We start from the raw sequence: 22,219 nt of genomic DNA, 5'->3' as shown, positions 1-22,219 counted from the left end.
AGGAGGAGGAGGAGAAAATGAACATGTCAAACTACTCTGGGACTTCTGAATTCAGACTGACAAGAGTTTTGGAGCACAATACTCCTGACCTCATGATCGTGTTAAAAAACAGAGTGTGGATCATCGATGTTGCAATCCCAGGTGACAGTAGGACTGAAGAGAAACAACTGGAAAAGCTGACACGATAAGAGGATTTAAAGTTCAAACTGCAAAGACTCTGGCACAAGTCAGTCAAGGTGGTCCCAGTGGTGATTGACACACTGGGTGCAGTGCCTAAAGACCTTGGCCTGCACTTAAACACAATCGGCGCTGACAAAATTACCAGCTGCCAGCTGCAAAAGGCCACCTTACTGAGATCTGCACGCATTATTCGCCAATGCATCACACAGTCCTAGATACTTGGGAAGTGTCCGACACGTGATCCAATACAACAGCCAGCAGAGTGATCTTGTTTGCTGTGGACTCATCTTGTTGTGTTTCAAATAATAATCAAACTTTATTTGTACCCTGCCACCATCTCCCCGAAGGAATAGTGTTTATTTTGCTTTGAATGCGGCAGCACTGAAATCATATAATAGTGTTTAAAGCTGAGTGATGGTTTTACATTCAATGTTTTTTTATCAGTAGTGGCCATGGAGAGGAGGAGCTTCCATGAGGGGCTGAGGGGGGAAAGGAAGGGGCCTGAGGCTGTTAGGAAGGGTGTGAGTTGAATTCCAAACACCTGGAGGGCTGAGGTTTGCCCAGGCCTGGGGTAGCTGTTCCCCAAAGTCCTAGCGAAGCCGGAAGAGCGCAGCGTGATGTCGCCTGAACCCTTCTCCACCCTTTGCATCCTTCGTCTTTCCTTCCCTAACGCGCGCGCGCTTTGCTGGGCGAGCGGGCGGGAGTCTTCTCCTTGGTTCGCCTCTTTCCGAGAGCGGAGTGGAAGGCAAGCAAGCGAGGCGGCGGTGGCTTGGCGCTCTGTGTGTCCGGCTTGTGGGCGTGTTCGGAGGCTGGGAGAGCGAGCGGGCGGGGATCCTCCGCTGCCGCCTCCTGCTTCTTCCCGTGCCTTCAAGTCTCCCTCGCTCTCTCTCTCTCTCTCTCTCCGGGGCCATGCATCTCCTCCTGGAGGTGGAGGCGCGGCGATGACGAGGCGGCGGCGGTGGCAGCCCCCTCGAAGGCGGCGAGGGCGGTGGGCGCTGGGCTTGGCGCTGTACACGCTCCTGGTGCTGCTCCTGGCCTCCTTCGTGGGCAGGGGCGGGAAGAGGGAGGAAGAGGACGAGCGGGGAGGGGCGCCGCGCGTGTCCCGGGGCTGCCCGAGCCCGGAGGCGGCGCTGGGCGAGTGGGGTTGGGGCCAAGACGAGGAGGAGGCGGCGGCGGCGAGCAACGGGACGGGGAACGGGAGCCTGGCGCTGGAGCCGGCCCTCCGCCAACGCCAGCTGTATCTGCACGCGACGTGGCGGACGGGCTCGTCCTTCGTGGGCGAGCTCTTCAACCAGCACCCGGGCGTCTTCTATTTGTACGAGCCCATGTGGCACCTCTGGCAGGCGCTGTACCCGGGGGACGCGCGGAGCCTCCAGGGAGCCCTACGGGACATGCTCCGCGCCCTCTTCCGCTGCGACTTCTCCGTCCTGCGCCTCTACGCGCCGCCGCCCTCCTCCTCCTCCTCCTCCTCGGCCTCGGCGGCGCACAACCTGAGCACAGCCTCGCTCTTCGGCTGGCGCACCAACAAGGCCATCTGCTCTCCGCCGCTCTGCCCCGGGGCGGCGGCTCCACGCGCGTCGGTGGGGCTGGTGGACGGCGCGGCCTGCGAGCGGCTCTGCCCTCCTCGGGGCCTGCGGGAGCTGGAGGCCGAGTGCCGCAAGGCGCCGCTGGTGGTGGTGAAGGACGTGCGCCTCCTGGACCTCTCCGCCTTGGCCCCGCTCCTCCGCGACCCGGGACTCGACCTGCGCGTGGTCCAGCTCTTCCGCGACCCGCGCGCCGTCCACAACTCCCGCCTCCGCGCCAAGCGCGCCCTCCTCCGGGAGAGCCTCCAAGTCCTGCGCAGCCGCGGCGGGATCGGCCTCGACAGGCTCCCCGCCCGGCAGCCCCCGCCGCGCGCCGAGTCGCTCCTCAGCGGGGCGCTGGAGGTCATCTGCCAGGGCTGGCTGCGCGACCTCCGCCTCCAGCGCGCCGCCCCGCCGCCCCTCCGCGCCCGCCTGGCCCGCCTGCGCTACGAGGACCTGGTGCGCGACCCTCGCGGGCAGCTCCGCCGCCTCCTCCGCTTCGCCGGACTGCCCTCGCCGCCCGCCCTCGAGGACTTCGCCCTCGACATGACCCGGCGGCCCTCCGGGGACGCCCCCCAAGCCCCGCCCGCGCCCTTTCTGGTCTCCGCGCGCGACGCCCGCCACGCCCTCCGCGCCTGGAAGGAGCGCCTCAGCCAAGCCCAGGTCCGGCAGGTCGAGCGCGCCTGCGCACCCGCCATGCGCCTCCTCGGCTACCCGCTCAGCCAGCAAGAGGAGACAGGTAGGTAGGAAGGAAGGAGACCTCTCGGGGGCAGGCATGGGCCCTCTCTCCCTCCCTCCCTCCCTCTCTCCCTCCAGGGATTTTGGACTCCAACTCCCACCATTGCTAACAGCCTCGGGTCCCTTTTAAGCGGCTGAGGGGGAAAAGAAAAGGGGCCGAGGCTGTTAACAATGGTGGGAGTTGGAGTCCAAAACCCCTGGAGGGACGGAGGAAGGGAGGGAGGGCCCAAACTAGCCCGTGCCTGAACTAGCTCTTGTCACCAGAACCTCCCTCCATCTCCATCTGCCTCCTGGCAGGTGGAAAGGTTGTCAGCACCAGGCTGCTCCTTTCTTCTCTGGACAGAGCCCCTTGCATGCTCCATTGGCACTTCAGCTGTCAATGCATCACTGACCTCATCACACTCTTTTATTTATTTATTTATTTCCCCTGTTTCTATCCCTTCTCTTCTCTACCCCCAAAGGTGGATTCAGGACACCTTACATTTTGCTACAATTCAATGCCACTACATATAAACCATTACAATAATACACCAACAATTAAAATATATAAAACAATACATAAAGCATTAATTAAAACAATAAAACAGTATCATCAGATATATTGCCATTCCAGTCATTTTCCAAGTAAAGTTCTAATTATGTCTGCTGTCCAAAAGCCTGGTCCCAGAACCACAATTTCAATTCCTTCCTGAAAGCCAGGTGGGATGAAGCCGATTTTATCTCATTTGGAAGCGCGTTCCACAGGCCGCGGGCCACAACCGAGAAGGCTCTGTCTCCCGTCCTCACCAGACATATTTGTGATGCTGGCAGGAGCAAGAGCAGGGTCTCCCCAGATGATCTTAAACTGCAAGGCAGGATGTAGTGGTAGATGCGTTCGGACAAGTAAGCTGGGGCACAGGCCCGTAGCCAAGATTTCGATTCGGGGGGGGGGGGGTTAGTTTTTTTCAGGAGGGGAGGTTTCGGGGGGGGGTGAGTTTCTGGGGGGGGCTGAGTCTGAGTGAAAGAGGGTCTACCCTAGCAAACCTTTTGTATCGTTACCCCAATACCCCCATGCATATGGGATATATTGAGTAGGGTGATCAGATCATGATATGAATAAACATAACAGTTTAAATAATGCACCAGTAAGGCCTTTTCGCGAACCACCATGAGAATTTCGGGGGGGGGGGGGGCTGAAGCCCCTCAAGCCCCCCCCTCCCCGGCTACATGCCTGCTGGGGCAGAACTGTATAGAGTTTTATAGGTAGAAACCAGCACTTTGAATTGAGTTCGGAAGTGGATTAGCAGCTAGTGGAGCTGACACAACAAGGGGGTGGTGTGCTCCCTGTATGTCGCTCCAATTAGTAATCTGGCTGCAGCCCATTGGATTACTTGGAGTTTACGAACAGTCTTCAAAGGCAGCCCCACGTAGAGTGCATTGCAGTGATCTATTTGGGATGTAACAAGAGCGTGGACCACTGTTACCAGATCAGACTTCCCAAGGTATGGGCGCAGCTGGCGCACAAGCTTTAACTATGCAAAAGCTCCCCTGGCCACCACCAAAACCTGGGGTTCCAGGCTCAGTGATGAATCCAGGGGGATTCCCAAGCTGCGAGTGAACTCTTCCCTTGTTCTTTGGACAGAGCTCATTGCATGCCAGGAGCCCACTAGCTAGGTCCAAATGCATATGGAGTTACTGGATTATGATACAGCAGGCATGGGCAAACTCTAGCCCTCCAGGTGTTTTGGACTCCAACTCCCACAATTCCCAACTGCTGGTAGGCTGTTAGGGATTGTGGGAGTTAAAGTCCAAAACACTTGGAGGGCCAAAGTTTGCCCATGCCTGTGATATCAGGCTAACAACAAAGAGCCTTCCCCTTGTGCTTGGATGAATGTTTATTGTAAAACTTTGTGTGTGTGTGTCTCTGTGTGTATGCATGCATATATGAGAAATCCAGCCTTAAACAGTTTAATTTTTGGTATAACTATACAATGTGATACATCAGGATTTGGGGGCTGCTTGTTTGTGGGTTGTGTGGCTAAGTGGGGAAGAGAAAGCATTGGATGACATGATAAACTAATCTTTGTTTCATTGGAGTCAAGTTAGTCCACTAGTTATTCGTTATGTATATCATTGCTTACTGTATTATATGTGTGTATTAGTTTGCATTTTGAACTTAACTCTTTGTTGTGGGAGAGGCTGCAGACTATGTGATCAGGTCTGGGGTTGTTCAGGACTTAGGCTCCATTTTAGAAACAGTGCAGTTTAGACTTTGGTAGAAACAGATGTATGCTTTCAGACTTCAGCAGAAGCAGTTTGTTTTGGACTTCAGTAGGAACTGTATGCCTTAGAAGACAGAGACTCTATTAGACTCTCAGAACAGAGAGATGCCCTAGATTATGGACTGTTGATTATGAGAAAGATCCCCTGTGTTACCTACACAGAGAAACTACTTCAAAACTACTTGTAACTGGATTGATATGCAAAGTACCTGTATGCTGAATACATGAACTTTGTGAGTACATCAACTACGTTACTTTTAAAGGCAAATATATTTTAAGGGAGAGTAGAAGCTTTTGGGCAACTAAAAAGAATACTTCTGAAATTCTGCTTATGAATGCTGGGGAATGACTTTTTCCCAATAAGTTATGACTCTAATCGGTCATGCGTTTTACCGAGAGATTATGGCATCATTTTTCAAAAGGTTGTGACTTCTAACAAGGTCATCCCTTTCCAAAGCTCATAAAATTGGAGATTTCCATTTTTCAAAAAATTAGTGTGCATGACAGAACAAACCAGGGTTCTCGAAATTCCTTGGTTTATTATAAGAACTGGACCATTGCAGCAAGAATCTTTGGATAGATCTACACTGTAAATCTACTGCAGTTTGATACTACTTCAACTGTCAAGGGTCAATGCTATTAAATCCTGGGAATTGTAGTTTTGCAAGGTCTTTATCCTTCTCTTCTAAAGAGTGCTGGTGCCTCATCACACTACACATCTGCAGTTTGATACTACTTTCACTGTCAAGGCTCAATGCCATTCAATCCTGGTAATTGTAGTTCCTGAATAAGTTGTAAAGACTTCAGAAAGATGAACATTTGAGAGTTTAGCAGATCTTGTTGATTATATTAAAATCAATTATGGTGATTAGCTTATTTTCTTAGAGGAGGGATTGATTGTCCATGCAGATGTTCTGTGGGGAAGTTTTCTTCCCTAACTTCCTCCCTTAGGAACTGATTTGCATCCTATTGTTACAACGTCCTCTTCATATTTGAAATCTGACCAGAATACAAACAAAACCCAATCAAATGTTTAACTGCTCCAGACCAATTTTGAATTGCTGAAGCTTTCGTAATGGATGTTTATACATCTTAGTAAACCTGCAGGGGGGTATTTGAGGTTACAGTCCCAGTTGTATAGATGATACAGAAGCCAGAGCATGAACTTCAAATCAGGGATTATCTGGGATCAGGAATGAGCCCATACTCTAAAACTGCTGGGGCGAAAGACAGTTGCAAATGGGGATCACCTCACCACTATAGAAAGAAGTTTTGGAATCTAACAATAATGTTTGATTATTTTATACTGCACCACGCTCAAATGCAGGGACTGTTACAGAATAATACAATGCAATAATACTTGAGAGTGAGCCACGTTTCAGAAGAGCTGTTTTTATTAAATATGCAAAAGGGGTCAGATTGTGATGGTCTTGATTAAAGGGGGTTTGATCCATAGTTGATGTGTTCAAGGAAGGATTGCTGCAGAGACTGCAATATTTATCGTACATATCTATGCATGTTTATTCAGAAGTGAACCTCAGGCAATACCACTACACCAATGACCTCAGTTAATGAAATAGATGTGTTCCTGGTTATTACTTTAACTACAGGACATTTGGTAACAGAAATAAAGTGGAAAGAACAGGAATTGGTTTCTATACTACAAAACAAGAACACCTCAATACGTTTCAGCAGCTTTTTCAAAACCCAAAACTAACAACATACATATGTGAATTGAAACCACCAGATCAGGTAAACTATACAAAAGTAAACAAAAAATATTTTGAATCTTCAGGGAATTATTTAGCCTTCTTTCAAAATGCATCCAGGCTGTCCTTTTCTTCAAATTCCCATTTTGATAGCTAAATTTACAGTCTCTGTTTTTTAACTACACTGCATTAGCTAAAATGACAGGCCTATGTGCTCTTTCTCCTCTTTGGTCTGTTTGGTGCTCATCCATGCTCTGTAGGCAATTCTGGAGATCATTACTATTTGGCTTGTCAGTTGAAGGTATGCACACCCAACTATAGGAGAATCAACTGGACAGAATCCTGTTTTTTCCTCAGATCAATTTTTTTTTTGCTTTGCATACCTGACACTGCACTTCTGTGTTTCTCTAGTCTCCTTCACTAGCCACACAATGGTGATGCTGCTAAAAGCTTCCAGCTAGATAGAGAATAAGGAAGAAAGGGGCAGATTGAGTGTATAAAATGACTTTATAAAAAGGAAGGTTTTATTCAGCATGAGGGTTTGTTAAGTGTTCTTATATAGTATTCCTGGTCTCAATATCCATGATTTTTTGTACCCATACTTCAAAAAAAAAATCCCCTTCTGGAAGTGTTTGAAAGCCTATATTGGTCCTCTGGTGTCATTCAGTGATAATCATGGAACAATGGCTTAAATCTACAGGAAAGGAGATTCCACCTGAACATGAGGAAGAACTTCCTGACTGTGAGAGCTGTTCAGCAGTAGAACTTTCTACCCCAGAGTGTGGTGGGGACTCCTTCTTAGGAGGCTTTAAAGCAAGGCTGGATGGCCATCTGTTGGGGGTGCTTTGAATGCAATTTTCCTGCTTCTTGGCAGAGGGGTTGGACTGGATGGCCTACAAGGTCTCTTCCAACTCTATGATTCTATAAACCTCCAGCAAGCTGTAGGGTTCAGTACAGCTTGCTGTACAATACTCCTTTCCTACTTGTGTTTTCAAGTAGAAATTGAGAACCTTAAATCTTGTGGATATGGGGTGGTGGTAATAGTGTGAAGTACTGTACTGAAACCATATTGAACTCATTATGATTTACTTCTAAGTATACATGCTTAGGACTGCTGGTGGAATTAGCAGCATGGGCATTTCCTTTTCTATAATACTCTTGTATGGTTTCACAAATATTCAGAAGTATCTTTATTCTTTCCATGTCTTCAGAGTGGTTAACAGCATTTTGTAAAATCTGGTCCTCTTTTCATTTATACAAGGGCCCTCCAGTTAGCAATATGGTGTGAGTTACAGGCAGGTGTAGAAGTCTGTTTTGAGGCCATAGGTTCTTGAACATTTACAAAAAGATACTTGGCACCCTTCTGGTCTATGCCTTTCCTTTTCTTTAATCTCCAGATTCATCCGTTATAATGCATCTGCACTTGCCTAAGAATGACTGTGGGCTGATGAACATCTGTTTAGTTTAATGGCATTGGTCGCCAGTCAAGATATGACTGTTGGCGTAGTGCTGAGCAAAATACTACTTTTTCCATGGTTGGAAAATTGCCATTGATTGGGGCGGAGGTTTTGTTTCTTTTGGTTTCCAGTTCTTTGTGACTCAAGTATATTTTTATACAGCCATGAGCAATATCTGGAACACTTGGGTATTAGTGGTGGCCACTTCTAAAAGCTTCCAGTAGATTTTTCTCATTTCTCTCATTCTTTCTTTTCTCTCTCTCTCTTTCTTTCTTTCTTCTTCTTCTTTTTCTTCTTCTTCTTCTTTCCTATTCCTCCTTCTCAACTTCTCTTTTTCCTTCTTCTTCTGGAGAAGCCTGTTTATAAAATAGCAGTTATACAAAGGATATTACAGAGCTTTTGGGGGAAAGCAATTACTGAAGGGGGATTATGGCAAGTTGCTGAAAGGACCCTATTTACCCGCTTGAAACAATAAATGCACTGTAAATCATTCAAGTGATAATTCTGGTGTGCTGAGAAAGAGAAAGCTTGCAAGACTGTCACAATACCATGATGCCCAAGCCAACAGAGTTCTTGTCTTGGAATTTGGTACATTTTCTTTTGAAAAAGCAAAACAGCCTCTGCACTGAAATCAAAACCTGGGCCCACGAATTCTCTGGGCATTCAGGACTGACAGCAAATGAATGGTCCCATAGTTTTTCCACATAAGGGCATTGTGCCATCAAGAATTTTCTTGTTTATTTGCAACATGCCTTATTTGTTTGGGGAGCCAACTCCTTTTTTCAAGTGCCTAGAGTGGTGATATGGTGCCAAGAGACTATTTGATGGTGTCCTATAGGGTGATGTCAGGGGCTAAAAATACAATTTCAGTTGGAACTTGCAGTGACCCCAAAGTTCAAGCAGGATCCGTCCTTCTGGAACAGGAAAATCGAGCGTATTTAAAACCACTGCATTGAAATTTCATAAAATTCTAAAGATTTGACTTGGAAAGCATTTGTCATTGATTCTTCAGATAAAGGGGTTGCAATGCAAATTATATTTCATTACCCGTGTGTCAACACTCCAGAGTTTTAAAAGTGTAGATTGGTGCCAAAAGCTGGGCATATTTAACTGCTTAGTTTGAAATTCAGCCCAGTATGTTTCCATTGTCTCAAATGTTTTGAAATAATCACCAAGGAAATAAACTTTTTGAAAACAAAAGCAATAAAGTATTAATCATTTTCAGGTGTACCATTAGGAGAGTATTTGGTTTTCAGAATTGGAATAGCAGAGTTTATTAATACAGGGACCCCAAGTTTGTGGATGGCATGGGACATATCCGGAATCTTGAAGGAGTGCAGTGGGCAGGCTCACAAATAGCCGCCGTAGGTAAGAGGTTCCTCATTCAGTCAGGAAACACTCAAAATCTGAGGGTGAGATCTGAGCTACCAGGCATAACACTCTTCCTCGGGATTCACATTTGTTGTGTGCCTGAAAGTCATTTCTAACTTATGCTGACCCTATCACAGAGTCATAGCTCCATCCTGTAGAATCCTGGGACTTGTTTGTTGAGGCACTGTGGCAAAGAAAGGCAAATATCTCAGAAAACTATAAATCCCAGAACTCCATAGCATTGTGCTATGGCAGCTTAACATGGTGCCAAGCTGCTACAATTCTGCAGTGTGGATACAGCCTAAGAGTGCATAACTTTCCCAAAGTCATCCAGTGGACTCTCATGACTAACGGGGATTTGAATCTTGTTTTCCAGAGTTATCAGGTCCTTCTATATAGCACCTAAAATGCAGAAGTTACAGGGTTAAAGTGGAAGGTGGGATGGTTACCTGATGCTAGCGTTAAATTACTGCTAATTTACTGAAACACATGGTCCCCTTTTATCATGATTTTGGCCAGAAAATGTGCATATTCACATCATTGTATATCCCTGCACTCGCAAAAAATACATGATTTCCTTCCCTCTCCCATGTGTTTGCTTTTGAAAAGCCCAAAATAGCCAATCTGTTGTAATGGACACATAGCTGGTTTAAAGGAAGCATGAATGGAGAACAATTAGAACTCTCTAAAACACTTCATTTTTAAATTTATAATGTTAAACAGGTCTTGAATAAACAATTGAGGGAAGAGAGAAATTTAGTGGAAGCTTAAAAAAAATCACTCCTTTATGCACTGAACCTCATTTACGCACATGCGGATCTGCTTTATATTAAGATATTCACATGTGTGCATATACAGTTCAGCGTATGACAGAGTGATTTTTTTAAAACCCTTCCGCTGGATGTCCTTCCTCTGCCCTTCATCTTGTTCTGATACAGAGGAAGTCTGTGAAGATGACAGGGGACCCTATTCCAAAGCTGACAGGTCTGTCTAGGGACCTATAGTCAGGTCCTGGGACTTTTTAAAATCCCATTTTACACCCAGATTTTCATGCTGTCTGGAAGAACCCATAGTCTAGTATACCACACTGGCTTCATCATATATGTCTACTCAGATGTAAGTCCCATTCTCTCAAATGAATGTGGCATAGATTGCTCTGGAATCACAGAAGTGAAATATAAAAAGAACAAAATCCTATTAGCTCTGGCGAGCATTCCTGCGCCCCAAACATTTCCATAATACTTATAAGTTGGTGAGATCTTCTGGAATCATCCCAGTTTGGGCCCTGATATCTATATGAAGAAACCATATAAAAATCACTGCCCAATCCACTTTCTTTTGTTCTTGAAACAATGTGTCTGTGCCAGGTATTGATTGGCTTCCTCCCTGGCATATCCACCAGGAAAATGTACCCACAAATTGTTGAGTGATTTTGAACTTTATTATTTTTTTTAAAAGGGGGCAAGAAAATAACTTTCATGTGGCTCTTCCCAAAACAAACAAAGTGGACAGCCTGCCTGACGAAAGGGGAGGCCAAAGACAAGTAATTTGATCTGTCTTTACTTTGCTGATGCGTACTTCTTTTGTTTTAATTGTGAACCTTGGTTCAGCTGAATCCAAAAAAAGGGCCTCCAGTGAAGATCTAAACTGGTAAGCTGGTTCACAGTGGAAAACAGAATCCTGCTTACATGTCATTCTCAGGTTGTTCTTTGCTTTAAAGAACAAAAGCAATACTTTGTCTTCTGGTTGCCAGAAAACTGGAAGTCAGAACAGAGCCTTGAAACATGGAGTAATATATTCCACATGGGCAATTTCAGTTAACTTGGCAGCTGTGTTCTGCATTAGATTATATTTCTAAGCAGAGGCAGCCTTGTGTATGATGTATTGTGGTGGATGTTAGCAAAACATTAATATTGTGGTAGGAGAAAATTCCTTTTGGGGGGAAATGACCACCATATTTATTTTTACTGTGTGTTTAACACACAAAGTATCTGGCAGTTGTGTAGTAGCTTTGCACCATTATCTTTGCATTCTTCAAGCACAAAGAAATGGCTGTTTAATGTTTTAAAAGCCACTTGGGAGTTCATTGAAATGAAACATACCAAGTTGATGCCAGTTTTCTTATGAACTTGATGCTGGTTTGGGGAGCTGGCATACATATTCAGTACGCTGTCCAAATGCTGCTAGGCATGGATTTTGGTGGTATTTGATGTGTGCATGTGGATGTTTTCTAAGAGCAAAGACTTTGCATTTTCAAAGTAATATGCTGAATTGTTAGTTCAAAGTAGAGCAGAAACATTAAATCCGCTTAATTTACACTAGTAACAATGTTTGTCCAATTTTGCAAGAGGAAGTAGTATATGTTATATTTTTTGTCTGTCAATAAGTTCTTTGAAATGCTAGATTCTAGGTATTGTTGCCCAGACACATATACCCCTCCAAACTCTTGTATTATTGGTGAGACATCTGGATATAATCTTATTATATTGAATCATCCAGATGTGCATATTGTTGAAAGTCACTATGTATTTATTGTTAAATTGTCAACACGTGATTTAAATGTATAGCAACCCTATGAATGAGAGACCTCCAGATCATGTTAGGAACAGCTCAGGTATATCTATTTCTAATTGAGGGTCCTTCCACACAGCCCTATATCCCAGAATATCAAGACAGAAAATCCCACATCATCTGAGTGTGGACTCTCATAACCCAGTTCAAAGCAGGTATTCTGGCATTTTCTGCCTTGATATTCTGGGATATAGGGCTGTGTGGAAAGGCCTTAATTTTTTTCTTGGGTAGGGGTTTTGCCTCCCCAAGCTTTCTTTTCTTTTTCTAAAGAATCATGTTATCTCATGAGATGCCCAAAGTATAACAGTCTCCTTTTAGCATTTTTGCTTTTAGGGAGAGTTCAGGTTTGATTTCCTCTGGGAGCCATTTATTTACCTGTTTATATTTTCACTGCTATTAGACCTGAACAGCCAGAATTTGTAGGATTTTTAAAAAATCCTATATGCATATTGACTTTTATCAGCCAGTATAAATGCCAAGTAGTCACAAAAAGACTTATAAAAAGAAAGTTGAAGTGAAGGTCCTTCTTCTTGTCAAACTTGGAATCAATGGGGAGGCAAGGAAATCAGAGATTTTCCCCTTCCTTCTTTATAATCTGCTGCTGGAGAAGGAAGTATAGCTATGTAGGTGGGAGCATCGCATGTTCTCTCTGTGCTTTTCAATATGGAATAATTGAAAGTGATTTCTTCCCTCAGCTCTTCTATAAGGGTAAGGATGTGTGGTGGCATATTACCTGCTTGTGCATATTGTACAAATAAGCCTTGGAAAATGTAAGTAAAACACTTTCCCTGAATACTAAGTGTTGCACATCAGCTACCAAAATATAGTATTCTTCATTAGCAGAGAGTGGATATATATGTAAGAAGAATTCTGAACCAGGTCAGGTAAAAAGGAAGCTAAAGAAATAGAAGCATTACTTACTTTGATTCCCACATTTCTTCTGATGCAAAGTTATTCTTTTTAGTAGCTTTTGGGTGGACTCAAATAATGAGTTTAGCATTCCATTGCTATAAATCTAGGTTGCTGAAAACTATAAACTCAACCAGACACCTGCATTTTTATAAAAAGAAAGTATTTAGTTGTGGAACTTGGGTATTAAAAGATTCCTATTTATTACATTTTACATCATCCCTTTGCTGATCTGAAAGAGATGTTGTGCTGTGTCTTGTGACCTTGGCTTCATAACAGGTTAGTCTGATTAACCTCTTATCAAAGAGAGAGAGAGAGCAGCAAAGGTATTTAGGTCGAGGAAAGTACTGGAGCATAAGCTCTGACAGTGACCTAGATTACTACCTAACAGCACTGAGCGAGAGCTTACGTTTCACTAGTTGCGCACAGAAAATAAATTAAACAGCCTTGAATGCCACACATTTGTGGGGACTTTCACCGTATTACTACCATCAGCATGATCATACCTTATTGGCCTCTATCTGGAAGCTCACTTATTGATCAGTGGGCATAAAAATAAACATTTTTACCTGTATGTTGCGATTAACCATTTATTTGGGACTGAAATTGTATTGAATTTATCAACAGTTTCGGTAGATACACAGAATAGCACTGGAAAGCAAGAGAAATTCAGCTAGAGAAATATTTGTCTGCAAGTCTCTTCATAAGAGGACAGTGCAATTGGTAGGGGAAAAAATCTCACCTTTTATAAATAAATTCCTATGTATTTTGACTCCATTATAAATAATGCAAAGAAATGTTTGTCCCTGCTGTCCAGTTCCTTTGCAACAAAAACACCCTCCTTCATCTACACCAGGCATGGGCAAACTTTGGCCCTCCAGGTGTTTTGAAGTTCATCTCCCACAATTCCTAACAGCCTCAGGCTCCTTCCTTTTCCACTTAAGCGGCTGGGAGGGAAAAGGAAGGGGCCTGAGGCTGTTAGGAATTGTGGGAGTTGAAGTCCAAAACATCAGGAGGGAGGATCCAGCCTGATTGTGCTGTCGCACACTGGGCCTGTGCATAAGACTGTAGACAGGACATAAATTCTGTGTGCCCAACGGGGCGCCGGGGCTGCCTCAGATTAAAGGCCCTTGGATTTCCTTAAAACAGAGTCTTTAGATTGCTTAAAGGTTCAACAAAGTTCTTTATTATTGAAAACAAACAGGTACTTTAAGGCTTTCTTAACAGTCTATTGGCTCTCTCTCAATCTTGTCCATGGGGAACAAGCACTATCTTCATAACTGTATACTAACTAATGGGGAAATCCTTAACTTCTAATCTGGGCAGTCTGTCTTTGCCTCTGTTGGTGTGGAGCCCCTGCATCCGGTACCAACTGCTTCTGGCTTCCATGAGTGACCCTTACCAAGCAGAGCTTTGTAGACTTCCAGAGGAAAAAGGAGTTCAGGTTTCGGTGATGGCTGGCTGAAGCCCTTCAACAAAGGAGCTGTAAGGCTGTATGATCCTCGGCCAAGCTGTGGGCTGTATAACCCCGGCCAAGCTGTGGGCTGTATATCTCCCCGGCCAAGCCGTAGAAGACGAAAGCTTTCTACAGGAGCTCTTGGTGTTATGTCCTGCATGGAAAGCTTCTCTGTGTGGACTGACCCAAAAAGGCTCCTATTCCCTCCAAAAACCCAAAAAGGGGGCGGGACCAGGGAACCTAACTATAATTGACAGGTGGCTTGCCCTATGATTGCAGCCAAAAGAAGCCACCTATCTGCAGAGTCCCTGAAACTTGGGACTATAACAAACATTAAATGCAAAGCAAACAAAATTGGAGTTCCTGGTGCAGTTGTACCTGCACACTGATCTAGATCCCATGTAAACTTTTCTTCCACCATCTATCCCATAGATGTTAAAACATTCTATTACAGGGAGTTATTTGCATCGACCCATCAGTTGTGATGTTTGAGTGCCGTATGACATCATTGCAGCTCAGGCAATGGTTTGCAGCAGAACTTTCCAAACTGTATGTCATGATACGTTTGTGTTTTGTAGTGTGTCAGGGCTGTAGCGTGTCATTCAAACGTAACAAGAAATGACAAAAATCTTGGAACTGTATGTATTAATCTTATGAATCATATATTTTTTTACAATCTAAATGAAAGGTTTCATGAGATTTGTTGTGTTCCCATACATTTCATTATTATAATTTATCTGTATCTCTTATAAGGGGTTGGTTTAACCCCGGAATGGGCAACATCAGCCGTCCATGTGTTTTGGACTTCAACTCCAATTCTTAATAGCCTCAGGCCCCTTCCTTTTCCTTTTCCCTTTCCCGCTTCAGTGGGAATGGATATTTGGCGATGTCACTCAATGCAGTAACTCATTGTGCTACCTCCCCCTCCACAATGTAACACAGTGCAAAGGATGGAAGGTGTCTTGCTGAAAGAGAACTGAGGCAATTATTAAGACTTACAGACGCAGCACAGCCACAATATGAAGGGGTATGGGGAAGAATTATGCTCAACTTTGAGTGTCACTGAAAGCTTGCATAAGGGAGAGGAGCAAAGAGGAAGGCTGGTTTGGCTAGCCCAGGCATGGACAAACTTGGGCCCTCCTGGTGTTTTGGACGTCAACTTCCACCATTCCTAATAGCCTCAGGCCCCTTCCTTTTCCTTTTCCCTTTCCTACTTAAGTAGCTGAGGGAGGAAAGGAAGGGCCCTGAGGCTGTTAGGAATGGTGGAAGTTGAAGTCCAAAACATCTGGAGGGCCGAGATTTGCTCGTGCCTGGTTTAACCTCTGGTTTGCTAATAAAACTGAATTACTGTGTTGCAAAATGATGCATGTTTAAAAAGTGTGTCATCAACATGAAATATTTGGGAAGGTCTGGTTTGGAGGATGGCTGGCTACTTTACTAAATACAAACATATTTAGTTTTCAGTCTGTAGAATGGTACCCTTAGACCTCTGCTTTTAACATTATGACTTCCTCGACTATAAATATTTTTTCTTTGTTTCTATAAGAAGTTAACCATGCATATATTTAAGGTGATTTTTTCTTTTATGTATTTTGAATTGTTTTATCATATTTTCCTGCATAATTATATCCAAGGTAGCCCTCAGTAAAGCAATTAAAATCATGAGATACAATTAACAAAATATAAACAATCTATAGTTTGACAAAAATTAGGGATTGGAAGAAAGGAGAAGCCTCACTGGAATAAAATATTCTGTCTCATCTGCCAAAAGGCAGGAAGCTAGAAGATCAGCAAGAATACCACAACTGAGGTCTTTCATATGCGTAGGATTTCAACTTAATATTAAAGGCGCAAACTGAGAATATGTAAATTTAAGTAATTGAGATCAAAAGACTGGTAATCATTCAGTGTAGATGGCAATGCCCAGGTAAAGGTGAGCAGCTTGAAACTTGTGGCTGTTAGTCATTTTCAACCACCCTGGACTAGATGAGCAACCGGTATGATTCAGTATAAATCAGTTTCCTGATATTCCCCAGTAGCACGAAGAATGCTCTCTGAGGTCTTCCTTTTCCTGATTCTGTTGAAACAGAACTTAAGTGAACCCATTTTTAATTGCAAACTGACAGAGATATACTTTGCACAATTAATGTGAAATACAGTACCCATCATAACTGGTATGAAATGAATATTTAAAAGGATTTTTCCCCTTTAATACAATATGTGACCTGGAAAATATGAAGGAAATTTACCTGTAATTTCATTCATTCCTTTATGTCTCACAGTAACCATAGCCCAAAATCAAACATGTTTTTCTCAAATACTGTTTCTATTTGAAATAGTTTTCCTCAACTAAATTTAAGTATTATCCTTTTCACCTTTAGATGTCTTGATTGAACTAAGTCAAATATTTACATCTTTGTGGTTAGATTACATCTGGTTCTGTGTTTTTCAGTCTCACATAATACTTGTTTTCACAGTATAGAATTCCCTGAAATAGAAGCCTTAGAAAAGTGTTGTCTTTAATTAAGAACTTCAGTGGATGCCTGTGTCTCAGATAACAAGATAAGAACGCACAGGCCCTTGTCTTACTCCGGTTCTTTGGATGAGTCAGTGAGACTATTTCAAGCCAGGATAACATGCCAGTCACACTATTTGGAAACGCTCCTTGGTTAAAGACATCACTTTTTATATAGCTGTTTCTTCTTATCTGAAACCTTCATTGTAATGTTTCTAGAGCAGTTTAGACATTGCTAAACCCCATTATAAATATAATGGAAATTATAAGTACAACCGTCATCCAGAATATAAGGTTACAAGGCATGTAGCTCTTACGGGGAATTTTCCCGGGGGAAGTTGGTATCACTGCCATGTAACAGGAAGCCAGTGGAAATGAATGAGCAGTGCCAGTCGTCAGTAGCTCATCAACTGGTGTTGTAGTGAAGGTTAAAGATGAGTGTCCTCATTCCGTTTCTCTCCAAGTGCGATGTTCACACTGTAATATGCTACCTAAATGCTAAGGGCATGAACACTGCTGCAATTCATCACAAAATCGTTTCGGTTTATGGAGAGGATGTGATGTCAAGACAGCATGTGACAAAAGGGGTACGGAATATATTGTGAGGCCATGAAGAAATTTCGCAGAACCATCCAAAACAAACATCGTGGGATGCTGATGGTGGAAGTCTGTCTCCTTCATGGCAATGCGCGTCTGCACACCGTTCATGCAACACAAGAGTTGTTGACTTCATTTGGCTGGGATGTTTTAAGCCACCCTTCTCACAGCCCTGAGTTCACACCTAGTGACTATCATCTGTTCACAAAATTGAAGGAACACCTGGGCAGAAAACACTTTTCTGACAATGACGAGGTGGAAATCAAAGTGATGAACTGGCTGAAAAAGGTGGAGGGAAACTTCTATGACACAGACATCAAAAACTCATCCCATGGATGACACAATGTATTGAACTGAATGGTGATTATGTAGAAAAATAATAGATTATCTATGTTACAATCCATGTAAGTTTTATTAAAATATATTCATTCTTTGTATTTAAAAAAATATTGTAACCTTAGTTTCCGGATAACCCTTGTACTTTATTTTAAGTACTTTATTTTAAGTAGTTGTGACTAAAGAGAAAATAGTAGTCATGCAAACTACTTTACTAGGAAAGTCTAACAAAATACTGTATTGTTTGTTGGAAACAGGTTTCTCTCGTTGATCAGTGTTAGGCTGCTTTCATAAATTATGTTAACTTTTGTTTTATTTTGACTGTCTGTCATGCAGAGTAATTTTATCCCAATCAAGATTTCCACTACAATGAGGGCAGAGAACATATGGCTCCCCAGATGTTGTGGATGATAGATTTCATCAGGAGTCCAACAGACAGCTGGAGAGCCATAGATTATCCCAATATTAGAGGCTAGAGGGCGTTTCATGCTTGGGGTCAGCTGAGGACTAGGCTATATTTGGAGAAAGGGAAAGTTCAATCTGTGCTTCTGAAAGATAAGCTTTTTTTCTTTTATCCATGGTTTAAAAAGGGAACCGTTACATATACCTGGACTGCTCTGACTTCTGTCACAGGCTTTTCACAGTGGCTGCTTTGTTTTGTTTTGTTTTTTAGTATTACTAGCCATTTTTTATAGAAGAGCTTCTGAATTAACAAAGCAAAAATGATGACCAAACAATTGAAATTCAGCACTTCAATAACTTATATCAGGTTTTCTTATCATAGCATTCAGATACAGGATTCCTGGGGGGTCTTATCTCATGACATTAGCTCCAATTTGGAGAGGCCTTGGACACCTAATGGAATAAAATCTTCAGAATCTCTATTACACACTTCAGTGGTTTGTAGTATTTGCCTAACAGGGCTTCCAAATTGGGCGACAATGACAATTAGTTTTCCTGCTGCTACAGCTATGAGTAACACCAGAAACTAATTTTTGCTTCATTTTTTGATTATGCTTGCTTCAGGATAAAATGAAAGATTAAATTTGAAAGTAAACATTAATGCAGATGGAGGATCTCATTTTAGTTCTAAAGACGTGAGATTAATCTGTTAGAGGCTTACTTTCAACTTCTTTTGATGTGTAGTCCGATGGGGAAAATCTAATCTGAACAAAGTGTTTCCTGGGTTGAAACACTTATTCTTTGTCAATGGGCACTTAGTTCAAATTGTGATGTCAAGAATTGGACACAATATTCCAGATGTCGTCTAATCAAGGCAGAATAGAGGAGTAGCATGGCTTCCCTGGATCTAATATAGTGTCCAGATCCAGGGCAGTCAACCTACCCCTCTATTCTGCCTTGGTCAGACCATATCTGGAATACTGTGTCCAATTCTGGGCACCACAATTGAAGGGAGATGTTAACAAGCTGGAATGTGTCCAGAGGAGGGTGACTAAAACAGTCAAGGGTCTGGAGAACAAGCCCTATGAGGAGCGGCTTATTAGCCTTCAGAAGAGAAGACTGAGAGGAGACATGATGGCCATGTTTAAATATGTGAGGGAAGTCAGAGGGAGGAGGGAGCAAGCTTGTTTTCTGCTGCCCTGGAGACTAGGATGTGGAACAATGGCTTCAAACTACAGGAAAGGAGATTCCACCTGGACATTAGGAAGAACTTCCTGACTGTGAGAACTGTTCAGCAGTGGAACTCTCTGCCCTGAGTGTGATGGAGGCTCCTTCTTTGGAGGCTTTTTAAGCAGAGGCTGGATGGCCATCTGTCGGGAGTGCTTTGAATGCGATTTTCCTGCTTCTTGGCAGAATGGGGTTGGATTGGATGGCCCACGAGGTCTCTTCCAACTCTATGATTCTATGAAATGAAAAATATATATGTAAAAATGGTTTTATTTTCTAGCCTTGTTTACCTTAGTCTGTGTGAACAGACAACTGGTTTCAGCTAGTGTTAATATACATTCCATAGCAGCACATGACACTTGTATTTTGCACTGCCAGATAACATGGGGGGGAAAGCTTCAGTCTTAATTCTGCTTTTTTTCTCTCTCCACTAATACAGGGATTTCCCATACAACATTTCTCATTCATAATGTTGTATATTTTTCATTAACAACATTGAAAAAAAAGAAGGGATGGGGTTTTTGCTTTGCTTGGGATTTTTGAACTGAACCCACATTTAATTTCATTTGCAAAATTAGGGCTGAGAGTGTGTGGCTATCATAAGGTCACCTAATGGTCCCTATAGCCAAGTGGGGAATTAAACCCTGTTCTTGAGGTCCATGGCCCAGTGCTTAAACCACTACACAAGGCCCATGGCTTTCTGACTTACGGTGATTCTAAGGTGAACCTATCATGGGGTTTTCTAGGGCTGAGAGTGTGTGGCTATGACAAGACTATCACCAAGTCACCCAGTGGTCCCCATAGCCAAGTGGGGAATTAAACCCTGGTCTCGAAAGCCATGGCCCACTGCTCAAACCACTACACAATGATGCTCTTTCATTGGGGAGGCAAATTCATGTACCTGGTTAAAGTCTAAATTCTCAACTTTTTTTGACAGGTTAATCGACCAGCAGCAAACTTGTGACAGAGGAGATGGAAGAGCAACCATGCATTGCAGAGACATTGGAGCCCTCGGTAAATTGCAACTACTGCAGGTTCTGCATGGCAAAATGACTTCTGACTAGCTTCATGGAAATGAATTTCAGTGTAAAAACAACTTCCTGAAAGGAAAGTCACATGATACATTGTAACTGTGGGCACTACCTATGATCACTTCATCTCTCAACTTCATCATGTCAGTGTATGTTCGGTTTCACATTCTGCTGCTGATGAAAAGACTTATTTTTATTGAACAATGGCCTGCCATGTCAATGGATACACAAGAGTGGTGTTTTGATTAGGATGTCTTATATTGCACCTAAAAACATTAGGCACACCGTACATTTCACAGAAAGAAGGCTTCAACACAATACATAGATTGAGAGCCAGCATGTTCACTAGATTGTTCTCACTAAATTGTTGAAATGGCAGCAACTACTTGGTCATTCCAACCGCAGATCCAATTTTATATATTTTTAAAACGTATACTTGTCCTTCTTTCCCTCCTTATCTTTGCCTTTCTGATTTTCTTATAAGTTTACAAACAAGACAGCAAATGGGTGTTGTGAATGAATCAACAAGTGAAGACCACAGATGATCTGAAAACAAGAGAGAGATTTTTGTTGCACGATATCTGTTTTCAAAATAAAACTTTGGGCTTTAACCAAGCTGTCAAAACAGAATATTCTTCATGAAATTTATTTTTGACTTTAAAGGGATTTTTGGTGCTAAGATTCCAGACATTATAGGATCCAGACATGCAAATAAATGCCGTTAATATTGACATGAACAGCAAAGGGAATAAATTATATTTAAAATTAACATTAATGAACCATAACTTATATATACTTAGAGAAATTGGGACATACTGAATTCAGGAAGATGATTGGGAATTTGCTAGGTCCTGTAACATGTCCCTTAAACTAGCAATGGAAGCATACCATAAAGTCATCTGGAGGACCTAGACAATTCCTAGAGAGGACATATTCTGTTAGATACATGTAGGTATCCTCAGTTTCAAGTTCTGCAGGTACAGGGATTGTGCCCTAATTTTTTTTGGAACTGGGGATTTGATTATAAAAACAAATATAGTAAATTTTATGTACCTCTTTTAATCAATGAAGCATGTTAATCTATTGGATGGAATCATACTGAGACAGAAAATTGTATTGTTCTAGTTTCTATTACAGAACATATGCCATCCAGTAGTCGCCCTTCGCTTACCCATAGAAAACCATATTTAATACACCTTAGCACTAAGAGGGTTTTGCGAGTCCAGTCGCTCTTGTTGCAACGGTGTAATAACGATGAGGCTGTGGACCATATTTTAGTTCTTGCAGACCACTGATGGTTCATGGACCACAAGTTGGGAACCACTGCTGTAGAGCAAGCTGAAGGGTATAAAAGCCTCTTGACCTGTGGGCCGTAGTTTCCCCTCCACTGGTGCTTTGAATTCTAAACTCAAATACAATTAAACTTGCAGTATCTTGCCATGTTCTTTAAGGCAACCCTAACACCATGCATATATGCTTTCAAGTAGTTTGTCAACTTATGGGGATTCCACGAATGTCATGAGGTTTTCTTACACCAGGAATACTTGAAGCTGTTTTCTCCTGTGTTGTCGAAGGCTTTCATGGCTGGAATCACTGGGTTGTTGTAGGATTTCAGGCTGTATGGCCATGTTCAAGAAGTATTCTCTCTTGACATTTCACCTGCATCTATGGAGGTGTTTTCTCCTCTCTTCTCTGAATGATAGCCTACAGGATCTGATACTGGTTGGCAATGTACAATCTTAGTATCTTGCTTAGCTTCCAAAATCAGACAGGATTGAGTCCCTTTACAGTATTTAGTAGTACAGTAACGCCATACTAAGACTTTCTTGGCAATTTCTTTCTGGAAGATGTCTGCTGTGGCCTTTTCCTGAACACAGATTATAGCACCCAGTATTCC

The 22,219-nt window shown here is 42.9% G+C and overlaps 1 protein-coding gene across 2 annotated transcripts; it reads left to right on the top strand.

Moving 5' to 3' along the window:
* Window positions 1-960: 960 nt before the first annotated feature.
* On the top strand, window positions 961-20,952 carry CHST7 (carbohydrate sulfotransferase 7). 2 transcript variants are annotated; one of them, XM_060769834.2, is made up of 2 exons: window positions 961-2,485; window positions 20,229-20,952. In XM_060769834.2, the coding sequence occupies exons 1-2, from the start codon at window positions 1,122-1,124 to the stop codon at window positions 20,353-20,355; spliced, it is 1,491 nt and encodes a 496-aa protein (XP_060625817.2). In that variant the 5' UTR covers window positions 961-1,121; the 3' UTR covers window positions 20,356-20,952. The 2 variants fall into 2 exon arrangements, with proteins under 2 accessions (XP_060625817.2, XP_060625818.2); XM_060769835.2 differs by having other exon boundaries at window positions 961-2,481; window positions 20,229-20,312.
* Window positions 20,953-22,219: the final 1,267 nt, after the last annotated feature.

Source organism: Anolis sagrei, chromosome 3, assembly GCF_037176765.1.
Source record: "Anolis sagrei isolate rAnoSag1 chromosome 3, rAnoSag1.mat, whole genome shotgun sequence".
NCBI lineage: Eukaryota > Metazoa > Chordata > Lepidosauria > Squamata > Dactyloidae > Anolis > Anolis sagrei.
Note: the sequence above shows the minus strand (reverse complement) of the source record. Positions and strands in the feature narration are given on the sequence as shown.

Bases quoted from the DNA above. Each gene is read 5' to 3' on its own strand.
- CHST7 (XM_060769834.2), top strand. From the start codon at position 1,122: ATGACGAGGCGGCGGCGGTGGCAGCCCCCTCGAAGGCGGCGAGGGCGG. The intron at 2,486-20,228 runs GTAGGAAGGAAG...TTTTTTTGACAG, and splicing joins CAGCAAGAGGAGACAGGTAG to GTTAATCGACCAGCAGCAAA.